General features: G+C 50.4%; 10 protein-coding genes across 10 annotated transcripts; 5 read left to right on the top strand and 5 right to left on the bottom strand.

Moving 5' to 3' along the window:
* Nucleotides 1-302: 302 nt before the first annotated feature.
* On the top strand, nucleotides 303-2,338 carry spb4 (ATP-dependent RNA helicase SPB4; the record flags this gene model as incomplete). The annotated part of the gene is made up of 3 exons (XM_041701437.1): nucleotides 303-592; nucleotides 654-1,166; nucleotides 1,219-2,338. 3 exons carry the CDS (start codon nucleotides 303-305, stop codon nucleotides 2,336-2,338), a joined length of 1,923 nt encoding a protein of 640 aa, XP_041554323.1.
* Nucleotides 2,339-2,931: 593 nt separating this feature from the next.
* APUU_30353A (transferase family protein) lies at nucleotides 2,932-4,485 on the top strand (the record flags this gene model as incomplete). Its single annotated transcript, XM_041701436.1, has 1 exon — nucleotides 2,932-4,485. One exon carries the CDS (start codon nucleotides 2,932-2,934, stop codon nucleotides 4,483-4,485), a length of 1,554 nt encoding a protein of 517 aa, XP_041554322.1.
* A 121-nt stretch (nucleotides 4,486-4,606) lies between these two features.
* Nucleotides 4,607-5,473, bottom strand: APUU_30352S (uncharacterized protein; the record flags this gene model as incomplete). Its single annotated transcript, XM_041701435.1, has 1 exon — nucleotides 4,607-5,473. One exon carries the CDS (start codon nucleotides 5,471-5,473, stop codon nucleotides 4,607-4,609), a length of 867 nt encoding a protein of 288 aa, XP_041554321.1.
* An 832-nt stretch (nucleotides 5,474-6,305) lies between these two features.
* APUU_30351S (uncharacterized protein) lies at nucleotides 6,306-10,208 on the bottom strand (the record flags this gene model as incomplete). Its single annotated transcript, XM_041701434.1, has 4 exons — nucleotides 6,306-6,771; nucleotides 6,825-7,776; nucleotides 7,832-8,323; nucleotides 9,749-10,208. The coding sequence occupies 4 exons, from the start codon at nucleotides 10,206-10,208 to the stop codon at nucleotides 6,306-6,308; spliced, it is 2,370 nt and encodes a 789-aa protein (XP_041554320.1).
* Nucleotides 10,209-11,638: 1,430 nt separating this feature from the next.
* APUU_30350S (mitochondrial 37S ribosomal protein uS15m) lies at nucleotides 11,639-12,599 on the bottom strand (the record flags this gene model as incomplete). The annotated part of the gene is made up of 2 exons (XM_041701433.1): nucleotides 11,639-12,492; nucleotides 12,554-12,599. The coding sequence occupies 2 exons, from the start codon at nucleotides 12,597-12,599 to the stop codon at nucleotides 11,639-11,641; spliced, it is 900 nt and encodes a 299-aa protein (XP_041554319.1).
* Nucleotides 12,600-12,983: 384 nt separating this feature from the next.
* On the top strand, nucleotides 12,984-13,951 carry rps0 (40S ribosomal protein uS2; the record flags this gene model as incomplete). Its single annotated transcript, XM_041701432.1, has 2 exons — nucleotides 12,984-13,153; nucleotides 13,234-13,951. 2 exons carry the CDS (start codon nucleotides 12,984-12,986, stop codon nucleotides 13,949-13,951), a joined length of 888 nt encoding a protein of 295 aa, XP_041554318.1.
* A 596-nt stretch (nucleotides 13,952-14,547) lies between these two features.
* Nucleotides 14,548-15,380, bottom strand: APUU_30348S (putative Rho-like small GTPase; the record flags this gene model as incomplete). Its single annotated transcript, XM_041701431.1, has 4 exons — nucleotides 14,548-14,709; nucleotides 14,773-14,892; nucleotides 14,974-15,208; nucleotides 15,289-15,380. The coding sequence occupies 4 exons, from the start codon at nucleotides 15,378-15,380 to the stop codon at nucleotides 14,548-14,550; spliced, it is 609 nt and encodes a 202-aa protein (XP_041554317.1).
* A 746-nt stretch (nucleotides 15,381-16,126) lies between these two features.
* On the top strand, nucleotides 16,127-16,738 carry APUU_30347A (uncharacterized protein; the record flags this gene model as incomplete). The annotated part of the gene is made up of 1 exon (XM_041701430.1): nucleotides 16,127-16,738. One exon carries the CDS (start codon nucleotides 16,127-16,129, stop codon nucleotides 16,736-16,738), a length of 612 nt encoding a protein of 203 aa, XP_041554316.1.
* A 658-nt stretch (nucleotides 16,739-17,396) lies between these two features.
* On the top strand, nucleotides 17,397-19,271 carry APUU_30346A (pseudouridine synthase DEG1; the record flags this gene model as incomplete). Its single annotated transcript, XM_041701428.1, has 1 exon — nucleotides 17,397-19,271. The coding sequence occupies one exon, from the start codon at nucleotides 17,397-17,399 to the stop codon at nucleotides 19,269-19,271; it is 1,875 nt and encodes a 624-aa protein (XP_041554315.1).
* A 98-nt stretch (nucleotides 19,272-19,369) lies between these two features.
* On the bottom strand, nucleotides 19,370-20,104 carry APUU_30345S (PIG-H family GPI synthesis protein; the record flags this gene model as incomplete). The annotated part of the gene is made up of 3 exons (XM_041701427.1): nucleotides 19,370-19,447; nucleotides 19,511-19,710; nucleotides 19,771-20,104. 3 exons carry the CDS (start codon nucleotides 20,102-20,104, stop codon nucleotides 19,370-19,372), a joined length of 612 nt encoding a protein of 203 aa, XP_041554314.1.
* Nucleotides 20,105-20,982: the final 878 nt, after the last annotated feature.

Raw genomic sequence — 20,982 nt, 5'->3', positions numbered from 1 at the left:
GAGTGCTGGCGTCAGGAAGAGTCTCTCCAATTGGGTCGGGTTGTTTTGGTGTACTAGGACGAATGACGATCTGCTCTCTGCTAACCACAAACTCGGTCTATCAAAAGCGCTTTCTTGCTGCTTTCCGCCAAAGCCGGTCGGTGCATCACGTGCAAATCTTAAAAAAAAAGACGTTAGTAGGCAGAAACTCACCGCCTCGTTATCTAATCGGATGCCCTTTCGATAAGGGAAAAAATTCCGCTCAGCTTCCCATCGACAAAAGCAGAGCGAAACAGGGAGCAAGAGGAACGAAGCGATTTACAATGGCCCCTAAACCTCCGTCGAGCACTTCATCCCGGGCCTGGGATGGTGTGAATCCACCGCTGTCCGGATGGGTGCTTGACGCTGTCTCCTCAATGGGGTTCACTCGAATGACCCCGGTTCAAGCATCTGCCATTCCCCTCTTTATGGCTCACAAAGATGTCGTTGTCGAAGCTGTTACTGGTAGTGGAAAGACACTTTCTTTTCTGATTCCAGTTGTGGAGAAGCTGTTGCGCCTAGAAGAGCCCATCAAAAAACATCACGTCGGCGCCATCATCGTTTCCCCAACCAGGTAACTCTTGGCCCAACTGATCAAGGAACGGACGATAGTGTGTTTGCTAACCCGCCGCCAGAGAACTTGCATCGCAGATATACAGCGTACTGTTATCAGTACTTGCATTCCATCCACCATCAGCTTCTTCAATCAAGCCTTCCGAAACCGACGAAGACGCTCCGCGTACGAAATACTCTTCGTCGACACTCAAGGTCGTTCCACAGCTCCTCCTCGGGGGTGCAACCACTCCTGCGGAGGATCTTAGCAGTTTCTTGAAACACTCTCCGAATCTTTTGGTGGCTACACCAGGTAGACTTTTGGAGTTACTATCATCCCCCCACGTACACTGCCCGCAATCGTCCTTCGAGATGCTCGTCTTGGACGAGGCAGACCGGCTGTTGGATCTCGGATTCAAGGAAACTCTACAAAACATCTTGCGCAGACTTCCAAAGCAAAGGCGAACAGGGTTGTTCAGTGCTAGTGTGAGCGAGGCTGTCGATCAGATCGTCCGTGTAGGACTGCGCAACCCTGTCAAGGTGGTAGTCAAGGTCAAGGGTGGATCCGGAGTTGATGATAAGCGTACCCCGGCCAGGTAAGCATTCTTTCTCCCACTCAGTATCACATACTAATAATTCTCGACGCAGCCTTCAAATGACTTATTTAACCGTTCCCCCTATTCATAAATTTTCCGCCTTGAAACACATCTTAAATTCCGTGCAACCGACTCCGTCAAAATCAATATTCTTCGTGTCAACATGCTCCGGTGTCGACTATTTCTCCGCAATTCTTCCATTAATACTGGGTGACGATTTCCAACTCGTACCACTTCACGGCAAACACCAGGCAAATGTGCGCCAAAAGAATTTCAACCGTTTTGTAAATGCCCTTACCCCAGCTATACTTCTCACTACGGATGTTGCTTCGCGAGGTCTAGATATCCCATCAGTTGATCTCGTCGTCCAAGTCGACCCTCCTTCAGACCCAAAGACCTTTATCCATCGTTGCGGTCGTGCTGGTAGGGCCGGCCGTAGGGGTCTTAGTGTGGTCCTATTGCATCCGGGTAGAGAAGAGGATTATGTTTCCTTCCTAGAAGTACGGAAGACTCCGGTCGCTCCGTTCCCTCAACCCATCACTTTTTTGGACACTGATGCCGCGGCAGCTACAGAGGTTGCCCGGAAGGCAGCACGGGCAGACCGTGCGGTGCATGACCGAGGACAAAAAGCTTTTGTTAGTTGGTTGAGGAGCTATAGTAAACATCAAGCCAGCAGCATCTTCCGTGTCGCGGACTTGGACTGGGAGGGCCTGGGGAAAGCTTGGGGACTACTGAAGCTACCAAAGATGCCTGAACTGAGGAATTTCTCAGGAGACAGGACGCTTGGGGTCGACATGGATTGGGATACGTATTCTTATAAGGATAAGCAACGGGAGAAGCGTCGTCTAGAGGTCCTCCAGGAGACGGCAGAAAATGGTCCTCAACAACAAGAAACGAATAAGAAACGTCCAAATGACAGCGTCTCGTGGAGCAACAATGCCGAGAACAAAAATAAGAAAGCAAAGCGACGAGACCAAAAGCAAGTCCGCCAGGAGAAGAAACGATGGGAGAAAATGACCGATGAGGAGAAGAAGAAGGCAGAGGACACTGAACAGATGGTGGAGCAGATCAAGGCAAAGAACGAAGAACAGCGGCAACTCAAGCGCGCCGCTGCAAAATCTAACAAAGATGTAAACGCCGATGGAGACGAAGAATTTGAAGGTTTCGACTGAGCCCTACAATTGAGACGGAAGTGCTCACGCTCAAATCTCAATATACCGCCTACCTATATACCCAGCATCAGCATGTCCTATAAAGCCATTCAAAATCTGGCCTGCAACGATAGCGCTTCTATGAGCCCCAGGAGCTCTACAACGCCACAATATACATATACATGTCATATCGATCATTCGATCGTGCCCTAAGTGGCGATGTTGCCTCACTAGTGACCAGTAGTCCACTCACCCCTGTATCCCTACGTACTACCTTTACGATGGCTGCCACCGATATCGAAATCTCACCGTTGGCTGATTGCATGGCATCGCACCTCAACAATGCAAGGAACATGGGCTAAATTTGTCATTTATTTTGCGAATAATAATGACTCATGGTGATGCTAGTGCCATTTGGGATCCACCACGATGCAACTATCCCAGGTCTGGGTGCTAAGCGCAAGGTCCACCTGCCGTATATTTGCTCCTTCCACCACACGCACCATCGGCTTCGAGTATGGGACAACGTGGATTCCGACACATAAATAAGCTGGACGGCAGCCGCCTCTCAATCATGCCGCTGCCAGAAATAAATACCATCCCACAGCTGCAAGATGGTCCAGGTTGAGGTCGTTGAGAGCTCCCTCATCTTTCCGACACAAAAACAGAGAAAGACCACAGTGCCTCTTTCAATCCTCGATGCGGTTGTCACTAACTTTGCGCCAACCACCGCCGTCTGGTTCTTCGACGCGCCGATCCGAAACAGCGTACATTTGAACTGGCCCTCGACCTTGCAAGAGTCCCTGCGAGTGACTCTGTCTTCTTTCCCCCATTTCGCCGGTGAATTGAGCAAGGTCGAGAATGTTCCTGGTGGTAACCATACACAGCGTTTTGGGAGACTCCAAGTCACCTTCGGTGCATCCGCAGATCCCGGTGTTGACTTCAGCATCGCTCGCTGTGCCGCTGCCTTGAATGAAGTGGTTTCTAGTCCTGCGCAGCGCAAATCCCGCGATTCTCAACCATGGAACTTGTCCTGCTCTGCAAAGGCCTTTCTCCCAGATCTCTCGCGTTCCTTCAGAGTACAAGGGGACCCAAAGCCAAAGTCTCCTGTGTCGATACGAATTACAGAGTTCGGTTGTGGCGGTGTCAGCGTCGGTGTTAAAATATCCCATCCGTTGGCCGACGCGCAAACCCTAGCTGTCTTTATGCATCGCTGGTCTTACGAACATACTCTTCTCTTCTGCGACCAGCTCGCAACTATGTCACAACCCCCAGGTGGTTCCTTTAATTTAGAGCCGCCAACATTCGACCCTCAACTTCTGGATACCCGCGCAGCGGGAGACATCGACGCTACTTCCCCAGACGAAACACTCCTCACAAAATCCCGCTCCCTCCCGTCGTCACGATATGACTGGTTCTGGCCAGCTCCTGATGGTGATCCCGGTCAAAATCTTCCACAGGGACTCACACGCTCCATGGTCAAATCCCCAGGAACACCAATGCCCACAGCAGACTGGGATCCCTCAGCGCCAGTCTCCCACACCAAACTTCACATCTCTGCCGCTCAGATTAAAAGGATATCGGAACTTGCCGGACCTAGTACTAGTCGTCACGATGCGATTGTTGCTCACTTTTGGAGCGCAATCAATCGTGCTCGCGGCTGGGGCGCTGATGAACGGGACGTTTCCTTGCACATCTCCATTGGACTGAGGAGACGCCTTGGTCTACCATCTTCATTCTTAGGAAGCCCGATTCTCCTTACGTCGGTGTCCATGGCTGGGAAGGATGCTTGCCAACTTGCAGTCCGTGACGTTGCAGGCAAGATCAATGAGAACTTATCATTGTACACGGAGGAAGCGTTGAAAGCGCAGCTCCATGACCTTTGCTTCGAATGCGCTCCACAGAGATTCTGGGCGGCATATCTAGGTGCACGGCATACAATATTTACAAGTTGGGCACATCTCAATTTGTATGAGGTTGACTTTGGAGGGGGACGGGGGAACCCAAGACTTGTTGAGCCGTACATGCCGGTGTACGATGGGATACTTTGTTTGATGGAAGGCAGACCGGAGGGCAAGCGGGAGCATTGGTGTGATGACGGCGTGGATGTTATGGTGTCTCTTGCCACTGATGCAGTGGAGAGGTTGAAAGCCGACCTTCATTTATAGTAACTCGTTCTATTCTATCCTCAACCCAAAAATAACCTATATCTGGAAAACGTCAATGGAAACTCAGCCTGCTATGCAATGTAAAATTAAATCACCACACCAATGCCGTCCCAACGTATTGTTAAAGATCATCTCCGGTCTTTACATTATCCTTATTGTCCGCCTTCAGAATAATGGGCAGTCTCAGGGGCTCAGCATCTGCGTCGTCCCCCTCTTCCTCGTCGTCCTCTACCTTCCCAATCGCATTGTTTCCCTCACTTTCTTCTTCTAACGTAGCCTCCGTGCCTGCTCTCTCCTCCAAAGTAACTTCTCTCCATTCCTCAACAGCGGCAAAATCAACCCCGACCTCGTCAGCAATGGCATGAATGCACCCCTGAGCCTGATCCTGATCTTCTCCCTGCGTCTGATCCCCCGTTGCCAAATAACTCCCCCCGATTCCAAACCACTCGGTGCTCTCACCAAGAATAGTTTCTTCCTCTGTATATTCAGTCACAGGTAGTCGCGAAGAATCCTGAAAAGACGTCTCCACTGGCGACGGATCGGGTAGTGTTAAACTTGTCGAGGGTCTCTGTCCCTCTACCGACTCCGAGCCAGAGACAGTCCCATTCACCGTCCCAGCAGTGCCAGAACTTGTATTCTCGCTTTCATACCCACAGTCGTACCTCTCCATCCACTCAATCATCGGGTTCCTATACATCGTATCCCTCTCCGAATCCGAATCGTATATTCCCGTTTCCATGCCGTTGCTCATCGGCACCACCGTCGGTGCCGCCATAGGTGCAGCCATGCCGCCATACCAAGCCTGACAGTGGGTGCAAATGCGTACGCCAACACCCTGTGCAATGTCTTTTCTCGTGCAGGGAACGATAAGCGGGTTGGGGTTTTGTGCTGGATGGGGCGGCGGAAGAAACCTTGCGAATGCGCAGGGTTGGACGAGCTGGAAGAAGGTGCATTTGCAGCCTACGGGGTTTGGCTGGTAGAAGCACATTCTTTGGATGGCTTGTGCTGTGTCCTACGACGATGGAGGTTTGTGGTTTTGATTCGGGTTTTGGTATTGTACGTAGCCTCCTGGCTATCAGAGGTGGTAGAATAGTCCTGTATAGAAGTGCGAGGTAGAGGCCGATATGTCGAATGTAGGTCCGTGGATGAGAATCTCCTCTTAAAAATGTCCCTTAGACAGGAAGATGCGTTTATGGTTTGCAGCCTTTGTTGGCATGGCTGAGACCTCTGGCGTCTAGACTGCGTCTGTCTTTAATGCAGCTATCCAGAAGCAAAAACAAATGGCTGAGACAAACACTCATGAGGCAGACGGCATCTGCCTGTCGCTATCCGGCTTCTGCACTCACCCACCCGCCTCCAACAGCAGGTCTACCTTGCTAAGCTGTCATGAAACATTATCTATGCAAAGACCGATCGAATTGGAAGAATTCAGAGATGATATTGAGCGCTAGATGCAATTCCGATTCCAACATGCCGTAGTAAAACCTGAAAAAAAAAAAAAAAAAAAAAAACCAGCAAAGCACGAAGAACAAAACCTAATTCCGAGACCATCCAATAACAAAACAGCTAAAAAACATACTCAAAACATGAAGCCAGCCAGTTTCATCATGGCGGCAAGACCATTGAACACAGGTACTGCACTAAAATGACAGACGCCGAATCCTGATAAAGACAATAAACAAGGCAAACAAAAATGCAACGCAGTTTCCTTCCAGTCAATAAATGGCGCCACATATGCAGCCAGGCAAAGCAAATCCTAAACGACGAGATACAGCAGGCGCTGGATTGTAAATGACGACAAGGATAACAACAGTAGTTCCCTATGCAATAGCATTCGTCTTCTGGAAATCAGCGTATTCACGTTGGAATACATCATATGCGTTGTCAACTTCAGCCGGATCCCATATTTCATCCAAAATGCGAAGGGAGTCGGCGCTGACATTTAGACCCTCACCGAAGGCTTGCCTCTCGGGCCAAACAAGCTGACGAAGATCACCGGATGGGCAATTTTCATACAGCCACTGAGCATCCTTTGCAAATTTATCATCACCGAATTTCTCAGTACTCTTCTCCGCGGGCTGTGCCGGGGTAAGATCAGGTGTGGGGGCAGTTAGAGGGCTTGAATAACGGCTAGCAGTACGAAGTCCACTAGGCGTCTTTGGTTTGTATCTCTCGGCTTCAGAACGGGCCTTGTCCAGGGCGGGGTTGACTTTCGCAGGAGTCGATAGTGCCTGTGCAGCACGTGCAGCAGGGCGAGGGGAAGCGCGGGGAGAAGATGGTTGGGCACTAGATAATCAGTCACAATCTTATATTCTAGTTGATTAAGCATAGAACTATACCTTTGGGGGATATCAGGTTGCGTGGAAATGGGAGGCGTAGTATCGGCGGCGGGAGCAGGAACACTAGGAGACTCGGAACCACTGGAGTCCGAATCATCCGAGAAGGCATCATAATCAAGTTCAAAGGTTCCCGATCTATTGGGGATAAAACCAGGCCGCTGTCGGGGATCGATTAAGCGAGATTCTGGTGTTGGTGTAGTAGGTGTAGGTGTAGTAGGTGCAGAAGATGTCTGGGGTCCACCCATTCCAATAAAGTGCGTTCCGTTATAAGGGTCGGTGGCACGAGCACGACGCTTCGAAGGTGTGTCTTCAGGGCTTGCATCAAAACGCACCTTCTTCGACGCTGGTCTCTCTGTCTGAGCGAGGTTTCGAAGAGCGGTCTTACCAAGAGTATCGGCTTTTCTAGGTTCGGTTTGTGGAAGCGCAGGTTCCGCTTCATCTTCGTCCTCAGAGCTGTAGCAGAAGTAATCTAGATCCATTCCATAGCTACACCCCACGGGGTTGGGGATGACATCGGGTGATGGGGAGCGCTTGCGCTTCTTCTTTTGTGTTTCGGTTGCATTGTTTTTGGTGCTCTCGCGGCCTCTCTCGGTGGATGTGGTAGAATGTTGAGTCTCTATTTTCTGAGGCATATCTTGCTGGGCAGGTTGAAGAGCAGGCGCGGGCCCAGATGCAGGCTCAGGTGTGGGCTCAGATGCAGGCTCAGGTGTCGGTCCTGCTGCAGGCTTGGCGGCGGCAGCAGTCGCGGTGGACTTAGTGGGAATATCCCCAAGGAAAAGTTTGCGATCAATTGGAGCCGGGAAGAGTGAGTACGATAGGTTACGGGGGCGTTTCGCGGGTGGTTCTTCGCTCGAACGGCGACGAGGCGGCGATGCCGCTTCCGCAGCGGCAGCTGGTGACGCTTCAACTGGTCGAGTACGTTGAATGCGCTCCGATGCAGGCTGCTGGGTAGCTACATTTAATTAGCAACAAAGCACTAATGAAGAAGTCTCGGGCACTAGACATACCTGGAGCTTCCGACCTCGCACGGCCACGCCCGAATCTGGGTAGTAGTCGGCTAAAGCTACGTGGTACAGAGCCGAATAGTCCACGCCAGCTACGTCGAGGGGTTTCTGGGGTGGACGGCGCCTGGGCGGCAGTGGGTTCTTCTTCCACAACAGCCTTCTGGTCCTGTTCAGAAGATAGATCAAGGCCGGTCTGTAAAGGTTCGGATGGTGGGACGGGTGATGCAGAAGTTTCGGAAGCGCGGCGGTCAGCTTCAGTCTGAGCTACATACTCAGGAAGGCGGAAGATCGTGCTGTGGATACGACCTTCACTTTCCACTGTGCGGCGCCGCTGCCTGTCAGTTAATGGCACAGCTCTGGACATTCGGCGATTCGTACGCCGAGCATAAGGCGTACTTCCAGGCGGGCCCAGGTTTCTGCGTTTATTCGCATGCGGCGTCACGGGTTCAGCGTCCATATCAGGGGAGGTTTCGGTCCGCGACCTTTTCCTGTTGACTTTTTTATCGGTTAGCTTCTTCTTTCTTACTTTGGTTCTTTGTGATGGGTCCTCGGTCTTTATGGTTTTGGGAGCCTTGGCAGTCTTTGAAGTATGTGGGGCCCTCGTGGATGGACTGCCGTTCTTTGATGATCTTTTGGGAGCCTCCTTTGGAATTGCGGCTGGTGGTGAAGGTGTGGTTGTAGAGGTGTCAACTCTTTCCGATCCGACACTTGAGCTGGGGGGAGGGTCAAGATCCCTTTCTTCAGGGATAGGAGACAACGGAGTAACCGGCCAACCACGCAACTGGCGGCGTCTTCGAGATCGAGAAACTCGCTGCTCGCTAGATTTGACCCTCGATGTGCGGAGCGGAGGGCCTGCGATTAACACAGGTTCCTCCTCCAACACCACTTGTGCCAACGGCTCTTCCACACTCTGCTCAATGTTTGGGCTTGGTCGTGTCCGCCCGTTTTCGTAGAGGGAAGAGGGTGACTCCGGGATTCCGCCGGAGAAGAGCGAGAGCGGGAGCTGCTGAGTCTGTCTTGCTGGCCGTAGCATTTCCATAGTTGGAATGCTGGGGGCAGCATCATCATAGATTGATGCCAATTGGTGGGTAGCAGCAGGCGCCGAGCTCGGTTCACTTAACTCCGCTAGCACAGTGGTCGACTCTATTGAAGAAACAGCCGCTTCTTGAGACACAACAGCCTCTGCCAAAAACAACTTGGCGAATAGTTCTGTGAGCTCGCTGATGGAAGCGTCCTCCACGACTGTCCGTTCTTTGGAGTCCACAGAGGAAACAAGGGGGGAGACAGTCTCTTCTTCGTTGGTGGACTTATAGCGTCCTGTAACACTGTCATCAGGCTGCTCTGGCTCCTTTGGTTCCTCTGCGGTTGGTTCCGCAACATTCACCTGCTCAGAGGTGTCGTGATCGGGTTCGAGTCCTGTCGACTTATCGACCGCAGTCATAATTACTGGCGTATCGGCCTGCCGAACGCTTTGGCTGGTGGTGGACTTGTCGACAGCCGAAGAAGAAATTGCCGCAGCGCCTTGCTCGATGGCGGCTGCCAGTTCCAGAGCTCGGTTAATCTCATCATTGAGATCTTGAGGCAGTTCAAGGATGGTCTCCAGAAGCCCACCTTCAACCTCACCTGGTTCCGTAGGATCGAGGTCCCAATATGAGGGCACAGAAGTTTCACCAAGATCAGGGAACGCGGGAATTTCAAGAAGAGATAGGTAAAGATCATCGAAGTCATCCAGCGGACTTAACTCCATGGGAACAACTGACTCCTGTTGGGCCAGGAATTCTTCCCAATCGGCGCCTTCTCCGGGCACTTCGGGCTCCGAGGACTCGTTGCAACATGAAAGATATCGTGGTGATGATGGAGAGGGAGGTGTAGAAAGGGGTAGTAGTATTTGGGGTGGTAAAACAGATTGTTGGTACTCACGCTCTGTGTTCTTAGGTTCCAATAAAGCAACATCTGTGGATGGACCAGATTCAGGTTGGTCAATGCCCGCTTCAGCGTCATTTTCATTATCCATTCGCGCGGTTTCCATGTAGCTCTCGCCAATTGACTCTTGTGCTTCTTCTGACGCAGCTTGATTGGTCTTGCGCGAGGCGCTTCGCGTCCCACGCTTGGAACCTTTGCGGGTTTGCGGCTTAGTTTTTGATGCAACAGATGTGGTTTTCTTGGTGGTAGCAGTCTTCTTCGTTGTGCGTGGTTGGCTCTTGGAGCGAGTTGTTGGTTGTGTTACAGGCTCTCTGGGCTGCTCGGTGCTGGGTTGCTGCGAAGTGGGTTCTTGAGAGGGACCCCGAGAAGCGGATCTTGTCATTCGTCGAGTAGCACGTTGCATATCATCAAGAGAAACGAGACCACCAGGAGAAGCTGGTTGAGAACGAGTACGCATTTCGACTGTGCGTGTTTTGGTGTAGTAGGATAATGATTTCAATGCGAGATCGCGCGAGGAAAGTCAGGAGATGACTAGATTTGAAGATATCAAGCCAATTTTGGGACTGAGTATTCGAGCCACGAAGAGAAAAGGACGTACTTCGAGACGAAATCGCTGTTTGGAAACCTGGAGAACGAGGAGCGTGTTGTAGGAGGGAAAGAGTAGGGACGGGAAAGTGGGAAAGTGGGAAGGGAGAAATACGCTCTCGTCAACGGTTGTGTTGCTGCAGGTTTGGCGACACGTCTCGGAGTGTGAGCAACATCCACTTACCTTGTGTTGTGGTTGTTTTGAGTGAATAAAAAGTGTTGTGTTAGTGAAGGAGCTCGATTTCAATCCAGGAAAATCGAGGAGCGGGCAGTGACGTTCGGCAGAATCCAACCCGGAAGGCGGTCGGCGCCACAACGTGTCAAGCAGTGGTTGCTGCCAGCCAATGCATCCATGCACTGAATGGCAGCTCTTTTTACCGGATTGGTTGGGAGTTGGCGAATTCCTTGCATGAAGTTCGAGAACGTTTGGCCAATAATGCCCAAGGTTGGTTCCGGCGTCGGACCATGTCCCTATCCTGGGGCAGACCCAATGCTGGCTCGCAGCTCTTGACCCCGATATTCGCTGGCATACCTACCTATGGCAGTTTATGGATACCTAACTATAGCCTAGTCGTGGGAGAAATTCGTTCAAGGCTCGCCTATTGACCAGCACATCAACGATTGCCGACACCTAGAGTTTCATCATCCACACCCGCGGAGAGCACCAAGTACAACTTGATGATACTTATCGGCTGGGCATCGATAGGCAGGGATCCAAGATTCTCACAATTACTTCTGTAACCTAGCCAATATTTGACAGGGATGAGGCTGCGCAGCCAAGGAGCTTTTGCTGGTCATCATCCTCTTTAGTATTCGCTATCAATACAAGTAAATCGCTGAAGCTTACGGAGTACAGTCCAAAGGCTGTCGAAGGCAGAACTTGTCGAGCATGCTCACTAAAGTAGTTTTTCTGGAGACAGAACTGGAACTATTTAAATATGAGACATTTGTTCTGGTCACTTTCTAAAATGCGAAATCTGATTTCCGCGAGAGAAAGAAAGCTGCTCTGACCAGTGTTCTGGATTAATGGAGCCAGCGCATGCACCTTTCCATTCAACTGAGAGCAAGCAGGCCCAGTAACTGCGCTATAATTGGGTAACAAGAGGAATTGAGTGTTGTCCTATTTGGCCGGCATCAGATAATGCAAGTTATGTCTATACAGGTAAAAAGAAACGTGAAAGCAGCGTCAAACGACCTGACATGCCACTATAATCAAATATCGTAAGTAAAGATACAGGCCAACGCTTCGTTGGGAAGAAACTCGGAAGGAAAAACAAGCTAGTATACAAATGCCAGAATCAATTACATGCTAATCTCGCCGTTCCATGAAGCTTCCGACAACCCAAGCATCTCGATCAGGTAATTCCACCTAGGACCTCCCCTTTCCTTCCGGCGCAAATATCGAAGCAGCTTCTGTCTCTTGTGAACGAGTATTCGCAGGTTGCGCTTATTGTGCTTATCCTTCCTAGTGGTTTCCAGATGCCTCGAGAGGTTTAAAATCTTCGCGGTGAGAATTGCGACCTGGACTTCCGGGGAGCCGGTGTCGGGGCCAGCACGAGGAGTTTTTTCCAAATGAACGGTGGCTGACTCTGGTGGCACACTGGCGGGCCTAGGGGGCAACGCCTTGTCCGTGTTGTGTCGCCCAAACGTCTCAATGCACTTCTGTATGCGGAGGCGCATTTGATCCGCAGTATTTCCATTTCTGATATTCACAATTCTATTGATTGCTTCCTGAGCGTTCAGATCTTCCTGGAGGTGCCTTTCTGCGGCTTCTTTCTCCAGCTGCGGGTCTGCTGTTGCTCTGTTCAGGTTTTCGATAGGGGAGGTCAAGCGCTTCGAATGTTCAAGAGATCTGCTGAGCTCTTCCGGCGTGAGGAAATGGTTGGGATGCGGTTCATGTTTTCCGAATTGCTTCACTTGTAGCTCTTCGATAAATGGTGTTGATTTTCCGTGCACGGGGTCGCCGGCAGAGCCATCGCGCTCCGCGGCGAGAGCTCGTTGACGGGATAAGTTGGCAGCTTTACGCTGACGCGACTGGGCCAGTAAAAAAGGATCATGTCTTTTGTGTTCTCTCGATTCAGCGGACCCGGCTCTCACAGACGTTTTGTTCGGGTTCAGCGAGAGTCTAGCAAGCGGGCTTTGAACATATGAGGAGCCTGAATCGGGAGGAGTTTTAGCATAAGCAGCAATACAATCACCGGCGGAAGAGGGGCGTACCATTGAAAGCCTTGAGTGAAGGCTGGAATGGGATTCGTGGAGGCATTTTTCGTAAGCCACAACAGTCTCCTTGAGTTATGGCAGAAGCAATCACCAACCCTCAGGCGTCGCCGCGCTTTCGATTTGGGACCAAAATCTCAACTCTCAGAACAAATAGGCTATTCCTGTTTGGGATAGTATCTACACGTGACTTGACTCCATGGAGAGATCTTGATGACTAAAGCCGAGTCCACCGGGTTCGTTCGGGGACGAAGCTGATTTGCCAACCCTAGCCCTAAAACTCACAAACGGGAAGCGAAATTCAGTGCGACATCTCCCGCGGAGCAAAAGTTGTCTTTCGCGTCAGTCCTCTCTTCGACCTCACATCGCGACAAGCGCCAGACGATTGATATATTCAAATCGCCAACCTTTGCATTATCAATCGCCCATCATGGCTCCCTCTCAGCTTCCTCCCATCTTCAACCCCACTCCTCAGGACATTGAGATGCTCCTCGCAGCTCAATGCCACCTAGGATCCAAGAACCTCCAGGTTCACATGGAACCCTACCTGTGGAAGACTCGCCCTGACGGTGTTAACGTTATCAACGTTGGCAAGACCTGGTATGTTATCTGAGGGGACTTTTAATGGCATATTTGGGAGCTTTTTGAACGGGGTCTAACTCGTACGCGAAAAATTATAGGGAGAAGATCCTCTTGGCTGCCCGAATCATCGCCGCCATTGACAACCCGGCCGACATCTGTGTCATCTCCGCTCGTCCCTACGGTCAGCGTGCTGTCCTGAAGTTCGCTTCTCACACCGGTGCCACCGCCATTGCCGGTCGCTTCACCCCCGGTAACTTCACCAACTACATCACGCGCTCTTTCAAGGAGCCCCGCCTCATCATCGTCACCGACCCCCGCACCGATGCTCAGGCCATCAAGGAGGCCAGCTACGTCAACATCCCCGTCATCGCTCTCTGCGACACTGACTCTCCCACCGACTTCGTCGATGTTGCCATCCCCTCCAACAACAAGGGTCGCCACGCCATCGGTCTGGTCTGGTGGCTCCTTGCCCGTGAGGTCCTCCGTCTCCGTGGTACTCTCGCCAACCGTGAGGTCGACTGGGACGTTGTTGTCGATCTCTACTTCTACCGTGACCCTGAGGCCGAGGAGAACAAGGAGATCGCTGAGGAGGCTAAGGTTGCCAGCGCCGAGGACGTTGGTGCCGGAGCCATCGAGTCCGGCTTCGCTGGTGAGAGCTGGGATGCTCAGGCTACTGCTGCTCCCACCACTTTCGCTACTACCGGTGCTACCAGCTGGGAGGCTGACGGTGGTGACTGGGCTGCCAGCTCCGCTCCCGCTGCCGGTGGTGAGACCTGGGCTGAGGCTCAGAACCCCGAGGCTGCCGCCAAGTGGTAAAAATCTTTACCCGATAGTGAGAGCAGATGTTAGGAGGAATGTCTGAAGAGAAGGAGAACCAAAAATATATCCCCTGGCATGTCATCCTAGCCCCTGCTCCGCAAATATCTCAAGACGAAAAGAAAAAACGGGAAAAGAATTCACGGAAGCCAAACTTTTTCAACCCTTTTTTTTCTCTACCCACTTTTTTATGGTATGCTGCTACGAATCATCTTTTATACCTTCAGCCCGCTATTACGTCTTGTTTATGGTGCATCGGGGAGGAATTGCTTGTCAATGATTGATCGGCACTTATGAGGGAAAGATATCCAGTTGTTCTTTTATCAATGAACTTCTGGGGGAAAGCCCTGTACCATCAATTTCACAAGGTGGACTTAATCGTTACCTTGGTTTCTCCCTGTATGTTATACTCGTAATCGAAAGTGATGCAAGCTACCATTACGTCCCCCAATCTCCATGGATCTATTCGTAGTAAGCGTAGGAACTAAACGGCCTTTTCTGCAACTCGATAAATTTGTAGATCCCTGCATCCACTTGTAGTCAAAATGGGTATCAAAACATTTGTATACAAGAAGGAAAGTTCGCTTCAACCATCCTTACATAACAACGCAGCCCCCTTTCGTCTGGCCCCCTTCGGCCGTAGTAGTCATGTACGCAAGCCTCGCTAGATCCTCAAAAGTCTGCGTCATGAGCTCCCCAGTGACAGCGGAACATTCTGCATACCGATCACAGCGCAGCTCTTGTGCAATCCTGTATGTCTGCAGCGAGGTCGATTAGCCTGTACGACGAGCATAAACGGTAGTAAGGGAGGTAGTACTCACTTCTTGAGGATAAATGAGCCCTGCACCAGGCTTTCTCAGATCCCTCTTCAACCCTACCATCATGACGGGAATTCGTTCGCCTTCTCCCTGCTGGAAGTAGCGGATAACATCGTTTCGCCACTAAGTGTTCAGGTACAACGCATTAGACACTTTACTCTACCTGGGTTATAGACAGTTAGCCAGGCAGCTATCAGAACTCACCTCCTTGAGACCGTCCAAAGTCTTTCGATTCGAAATATCAAAAGCCAAGAGCACAGCATCCGGTTGAAGCGTAGTCCAATGCTGATTAGGGTTCCCCGTGTCATATACCTCAAGGGTAAATGACTTTTTAGAGAAATTTATTTCGTATACGAACGGTTGGTCGGCATCGCGGAGAAGCTCTATTGGTTCCTCTGGGCTGCTTCCCGGCTTTTGGCCTCTAATACACTTTAGACCCCTGAAATTCTGGCATCAGTTCCGCGCGGTCTGCAGTCTGGAATAGACTTAAAGGAACAAGGCATTAGAAGGTAGACGCACGATAGGAAAGTCGATTTCCCACATCCCGCGTCACCGAGTAGCAGGATTGTAATCGGTGTCTCTATGGTTTCTCTGGCGCCCGGTGTTTCCATTAGGAGCTATGGTGTGAAGCAGCCCAAGCCTCAAATCCCAGTATGGTAAAGGCAGTGCTGCAGCAGAACATGGGAGTTAATATTGAACATCGGTCGTGGTGGCTGCCGTGGAACTTTATCGGGCTTAAGGCCGCTGATAAGGACCACGCTAACCATACCTGGTATGGACCTTGTTTTCCATAGATCCAGCTCGAACAATGGACTGGGGTACTGTTCTGGATGGAACGAATATTTATTTTAGCTGTTTGCTAGAACTCTTTGTCAAAAATAACCATCTGTTTACCACCCGTTTGGATTACCAAACGTTTTTGGTTACCAATTTTATGAAGATATTACTCTGAAGCTATTGCTCTAGTCTTTTCCTTCCCTCCAAAAGTACTCCCTAGGGCTGATACGGAATACAGCTCCGAGATGCTATTTCTGCCTTGTTTATACATTTACTTCTGTCCGTGGCTCACTCGGTATTTCTCTTCTTGAGGTCTGTTTTTTTCCCGCGTGAGCACGTACTCCCTGCTCCATCGTCCCTGCAACTACCTTGTGCACAGCGAGTTTCTGCTGCTTCGCTTCTTTACGGATATCATTCTACCTCTATTGCTTTCTTCGCCTCTACTTATATCATTTGTACCTCTACTGTTATATTTTTATTACTTTGTCACTCGACTCTAGCTCTTTACTCAACTTCTATTACCTATCTGTATCCCTTAGCATCTCCTACTCCAGTTGCGATACCGCACAAGACTGGGGAAATGTCGTATGAATACAGGATCTACAGATGGGACGCACAGTTTGGAATTAATGGGTACGAGGCCGTCCACGTTGGGCGATTGGAGGGAGTGGGCTTCTTAGCCTGCGGCGAGATATGCATCACTGACGACCTTTATATCCCGGGAGCAAATGTGCGCTATGCGATGTTTTTCGACACAAACTTTGAGGTCCGACTAGTAGCCGTCACGCACCTTGCAACGAGAGAAACCAAGATACTAGTCTCGAAAGAACCGGGGAAGTGGGAAGATGGCGAGGAGAACGCGATTCCTGAATTCGATGAGTGCCTGTATATTGATATCGCAGGCAGTTCATTCACGAAATCTCCTACAATTCACCGGTTGGGTCTTGACGAAGATGAGAGAGTGTATATAAATGCCATCTCTGTTGGGTATTCTGAGGATGAGCTGTACTTCGGAGTGGATGCGCAGCGGTACACCTGTCTGGAACTTTGCAGACCAGAGCTACCAGATGGATCTTCCTTTCGTTTTGAGAACTTGTCTGCTGGTTGTACTGAGGAGTTCTTTACTAATGACGACGGCGTCGTGTTTTGCTTTGCTAATCAATTTGGTGATCGTTTGATTCCTCGGCGATAGTCCTAGTTGTCTTACTGCTGGTCTTGAGAATTTGTCTGATGATTTCATGTCTTATAAACTTATGTCTTACGAACGCATGCCTTAAACTCATGTCTCTAACTATGTTTTATAATGCGCATTCGTGTACATATTACAAAATATAATTCGGCCTCTAGCAATCAATACGCCTTCTTAATTAGTAGTGCTCCTATCAAGGCCTGTGAAATCTACTTGGAAATCAAATAACCCCACCAAACTATTACCCTTCCCAAGACTGTCAATAAATTCCAAGAGGACGGGTACCATAAACAGTACTATTGAATCTTCAAATAGTATAAATGAATTAATTTCGACTCAACAAGCCAGCTTACGAGGGAGAGCTTTACATGCTTCTTATACTTCACACGGGCCACTCCAATCATGTTTATCTTATCGATAGATACCAATCAATACACAACGATACCGAATATTACACCGCATCACAGGCCCAAATTTTTCTGCCAACGAGCGAACGATCCTCAAGACAAGAAGCCAAACAAACCCCCTCACCATCACTGAGGGGATGTGGAGATTCCAGCGGAAATCCTTGTCTGCCCTTTGTCAAGTCAATCCCAGCAAAACACTCTGTCGACTCCGCCACCAAGGCCTTTCCAAGCTCGATTCCCTTGCTGCAGAAATCATGTCCGGCAATAACCCCACGGGGCCCGGGCAACAAGGCCAGCAAGCCCAACCGGACTATTCGACCTGGAGCACCACGGGCTTGATTGAACGGATCTCCGAGTTAGAGCGCCAATTGCATTCCCGAACGGCGGAGTATACGTCTCCTCCTCAGTCTTCCGCCCCGGCGAACGCGCAGACACAAGAAGTTGCTCCAGGCGGCCCGGCGCCGAATCCACAGCCGCAACAAGAACAACAACAGCCAAATGAGGTACCTAGATGGCTGGCGACTGGGAAGTTCGACCCCAATGATATCACGCATGCGCCGGGAGCTCGTCTCCCGAAGAAGCAGAGGAAGATGGACCCAGCGAAATACAATTTCCGGTTTATTGCGCTGAAGTTTGCGTATCTGGGCCAACGGTATAATGGGCTTGAGCATGCAAATGGGAACGTCACCCCTTTGCCGACTATTGAGGAGGAGATATGGAAAGCACTACGGAAAACAAGGTTGATCTTCCCGACTGATCTAGAGGACGAGGATATTCCGGAAAACAAGAATGGTCGACGGAAGGACGTCCCATTCGCGCTTAGTTGGGAGGGGTGCGAGTACTCTAAGGCTGGACGGACGGATCGGGGCGTCAGCGCTTTTGGTCAGGTAATTGGGATTAAGGTCCGAAGTACTCGACCGAAACGCGAAAAGCCGGAGCCTGTTCAGGGTTCGGGTGATACTGCTGATACTACGGATCAAGTGGCTCAAACTGAGGCCGCGGCGGCAGATGAGAAGTGGGATGATATTGCGGATGAATTACCCTACATCAGCTTGCTGAATAAACAGCTCCCAGAAGACATCCGTGTGCTAGCATGGTGCCCGCGTCCACCGGAAGGGTTCGATGCTCGCTTCTCTTGCCGGGAGCGTCACTATAAATACTTCTTCACACAACCCGCATTTTCTCCAACACCGGGCCCTCTTGGGTTTATTCCACGAGGAAGCGGAGAGTCTCCAAAATACCGAGAAGGATGGCTGGATATCGACGCTATGCGCGAAGCTGCTAAGTACTTTGAGGGTGTGCACGACTTTCGAAACCTTTGTAAAGTGGATACGAGCAAGCAGATCGAGAACTTTGAGCGAATCATATATCGAGCCGACATCGAAATACTTGACCCTCAAAATAGCCCGCTAGGCTACGTGAGTCGACCGGAGTTCCAAGCTCTGGAGAATCCTGTCGCGGATGCCGTGGCTGGAGACCCCCAAAACGCAAATCCGCCTGGGTGTCAGGTGTATGTGTTTACTCTGCAGGGCTCCGCTTTCCTCTGGCACCAGGTGAGACATATGGTCGGTATTCTTTTCCTCGTGGGTCAAGGACTTGAGTCACCATCTGCCGTGCGTGACCTGCTTGATATATCAAATAACCCACGCAAGCCGATGTACGAAATGGCATCTGATGCGCCGCTTGTTCTCTGGGATTGTGTCTTCCCCGAGAAAGACAGTAGCAAGCGAGAAGATTCCTTAGAGTGGGTTTATGCTGGGGACACTAGACAGACGAGAAGCCCGTACGCCAAAGGAGGCGGTAAATTTGGTGCGGGTGGATTGGTTGATGATCTCTGGTCCGTCTGGAGACAGCGCAAAATGGACGAAATCTTGGCCGGCGCACTGCTAGATCTAGTACTTCAACAAGGTGATCAGAGCGGCGTTCAGGAAGCGAACATCAAGAATCTGGAACGAGAGAAACAGAGCAAAGTGGAAAAGATCTTTCATGGGGCCAACGAGGGCAAAACTGGCGGGAAATATGTTCCTCTTATGCAGAAGAGGAAGATGGAGACTGTTGAAGTCCTCAACGCAAGGTGGCTTACAGCAAAGCAACGCAGAATAGAGCAGGCGGGGAATGCGGATGCATAGGCATAATCTGTACATACCCCTATAGAATTGTGAATACGGAAAGAGCCCACGCTGTTGGTTGGGAACTGATATTATCGAACTGGAAATATCTCGCCGCTTCATGGTTTCGAGTCGTACAGACAATGCCGAGACCCTCTCCAAACTTCTTCAAGCTTTGCTCTGTTCGGTAGGAGTTTCTGAATATGGAGTAAGTAGATGCTTTCCCTGCATAAGGATCAACGGGTATAGGGAGGTTTTACTGGAAAGACCACAACAACCTCTGGCTCGCCTACAACCACCACAGCAAGGTAGAAGCGCACCTCGAAACCCTTGAAAGCCTCATGTATGACAATGTCCTGGATTTCAGTCGTTGGAATGAACCTTGTCGCAGCCTTGGATAGATACGTAGGAGAGGACGTGGACGTTTGGATGCCTAGGCCGCGGATAACTAAGAGGGATTCTTCTGTCATAGAATAAGTCAGTAAAGAGGGCGATAAGACTGAGCCGCTTAGCGACAAACCTGTATAGCCCTTCCTAAACACTGCATATATTAATATGGCGCTCACTGCTGCGATGCAAGCGAAGTTGTAGGTATCGGCAATGCGACAAACAAAGGAGCCCAGCGGGCTCGCCCATACTGCGGTCCAGGGCACGAGAGATCCGTCTTGGATGAAGAACACATGGCGGAATCTCGCAGCATGGTAAAAAAGTACCCCCGCAAATATTATAGCGCGAACGAGGAATTGGAAGTAAAAGAAGAGCTTCGCGGCAGTGCTCGTATGCCTGGAGGCATTGGAAACTGTGAATGACGCCGTCGTCGGAGAAGGACGCCTGGATATAAGACGAAGAGGCATCTAGGCGGAGATTAAAAAGACCAATTGCGCAATATTATAAGTATTGGAGTCCATGCGGAGCCTCAGAAGCGGCCACACAGTTCACGCTGAGATAATGGCAAAATAAAGCCCATAATTATCAAAACCAAGTTGCAAATGTCTGCTGAAGCTCGGAGGTCTCTCAATCGGAGATCTTCCTATCAGTTGCGCTAGTCTATCTATGGTATAGTGTTATTTATCCCGTCCCTCCTGGCTCTCACGTGATTCATGCGTCTGTTCTCTGATCAGAGTTCTGCAGGTGACTGGTGATGATTATTGCCCAACTCCCGCTTGTTGCCTGATCTGACCATGGCCTCACTCCAAGGAGTTGGTAATCCTGCAAGAGATGCACTATCATGAAAAGGTCACCTCAGGACGTAACCATTATGTGGTTAGGCAAACAATTCATATGGGATCATCGGCCCTCCACCACCGACACGGTCTCCGCAAACTGACACGGTTGCCTGAAGAGGGACTCGCGGCGAAAGGCCCAAATCCAAGACCATCTTTCTTGGTTTCCGAGAATGGGTCGGAGAATAGACTATCTTTATTAATTGAAATGGCTCTTAGTCTTCGACATTCCTCTATCTCTGGCTGCGTCGCATCATAAGTTTCAGGCCGGTCTAACGAGTTTACCGTACCTCAAACCGAGCTCCATGGCGGCACTCCATGAAAACAGTATCTTTTTGCTTTGAGCCTTAGTATGCGGACTCATTTGAATTATGCCGGAGAGAAATCTCTAGGTACTATGATGTTGCTGGAGCCGCTACTATTGTTGAAGATGGACATTCACATGGTCGCCACCAGGAAAACAATATCGCTATGCATCCATGACTCTCATACTGGTACTCTGTAAGTGC

This window comes from Aspergillus puulaauensis, chromosome 3 (genome assembly GCF_016861865.1).
Source record: "Aspergillus puulaauensis MK2 DNA, chromosome 3, nearly complete sequence".
Classification (NCBI taxonomy): domain Eukaryota; kingdom Fungi; phylum Ascomycota; class Eurotiomycetes; order Eurotiales; family Aspergillaceae; genus Aspergillus; species Aspergillus puulaauensis.
This window is presented reverse-complemented; position numbering and strand designations above follow the sequence as displayed.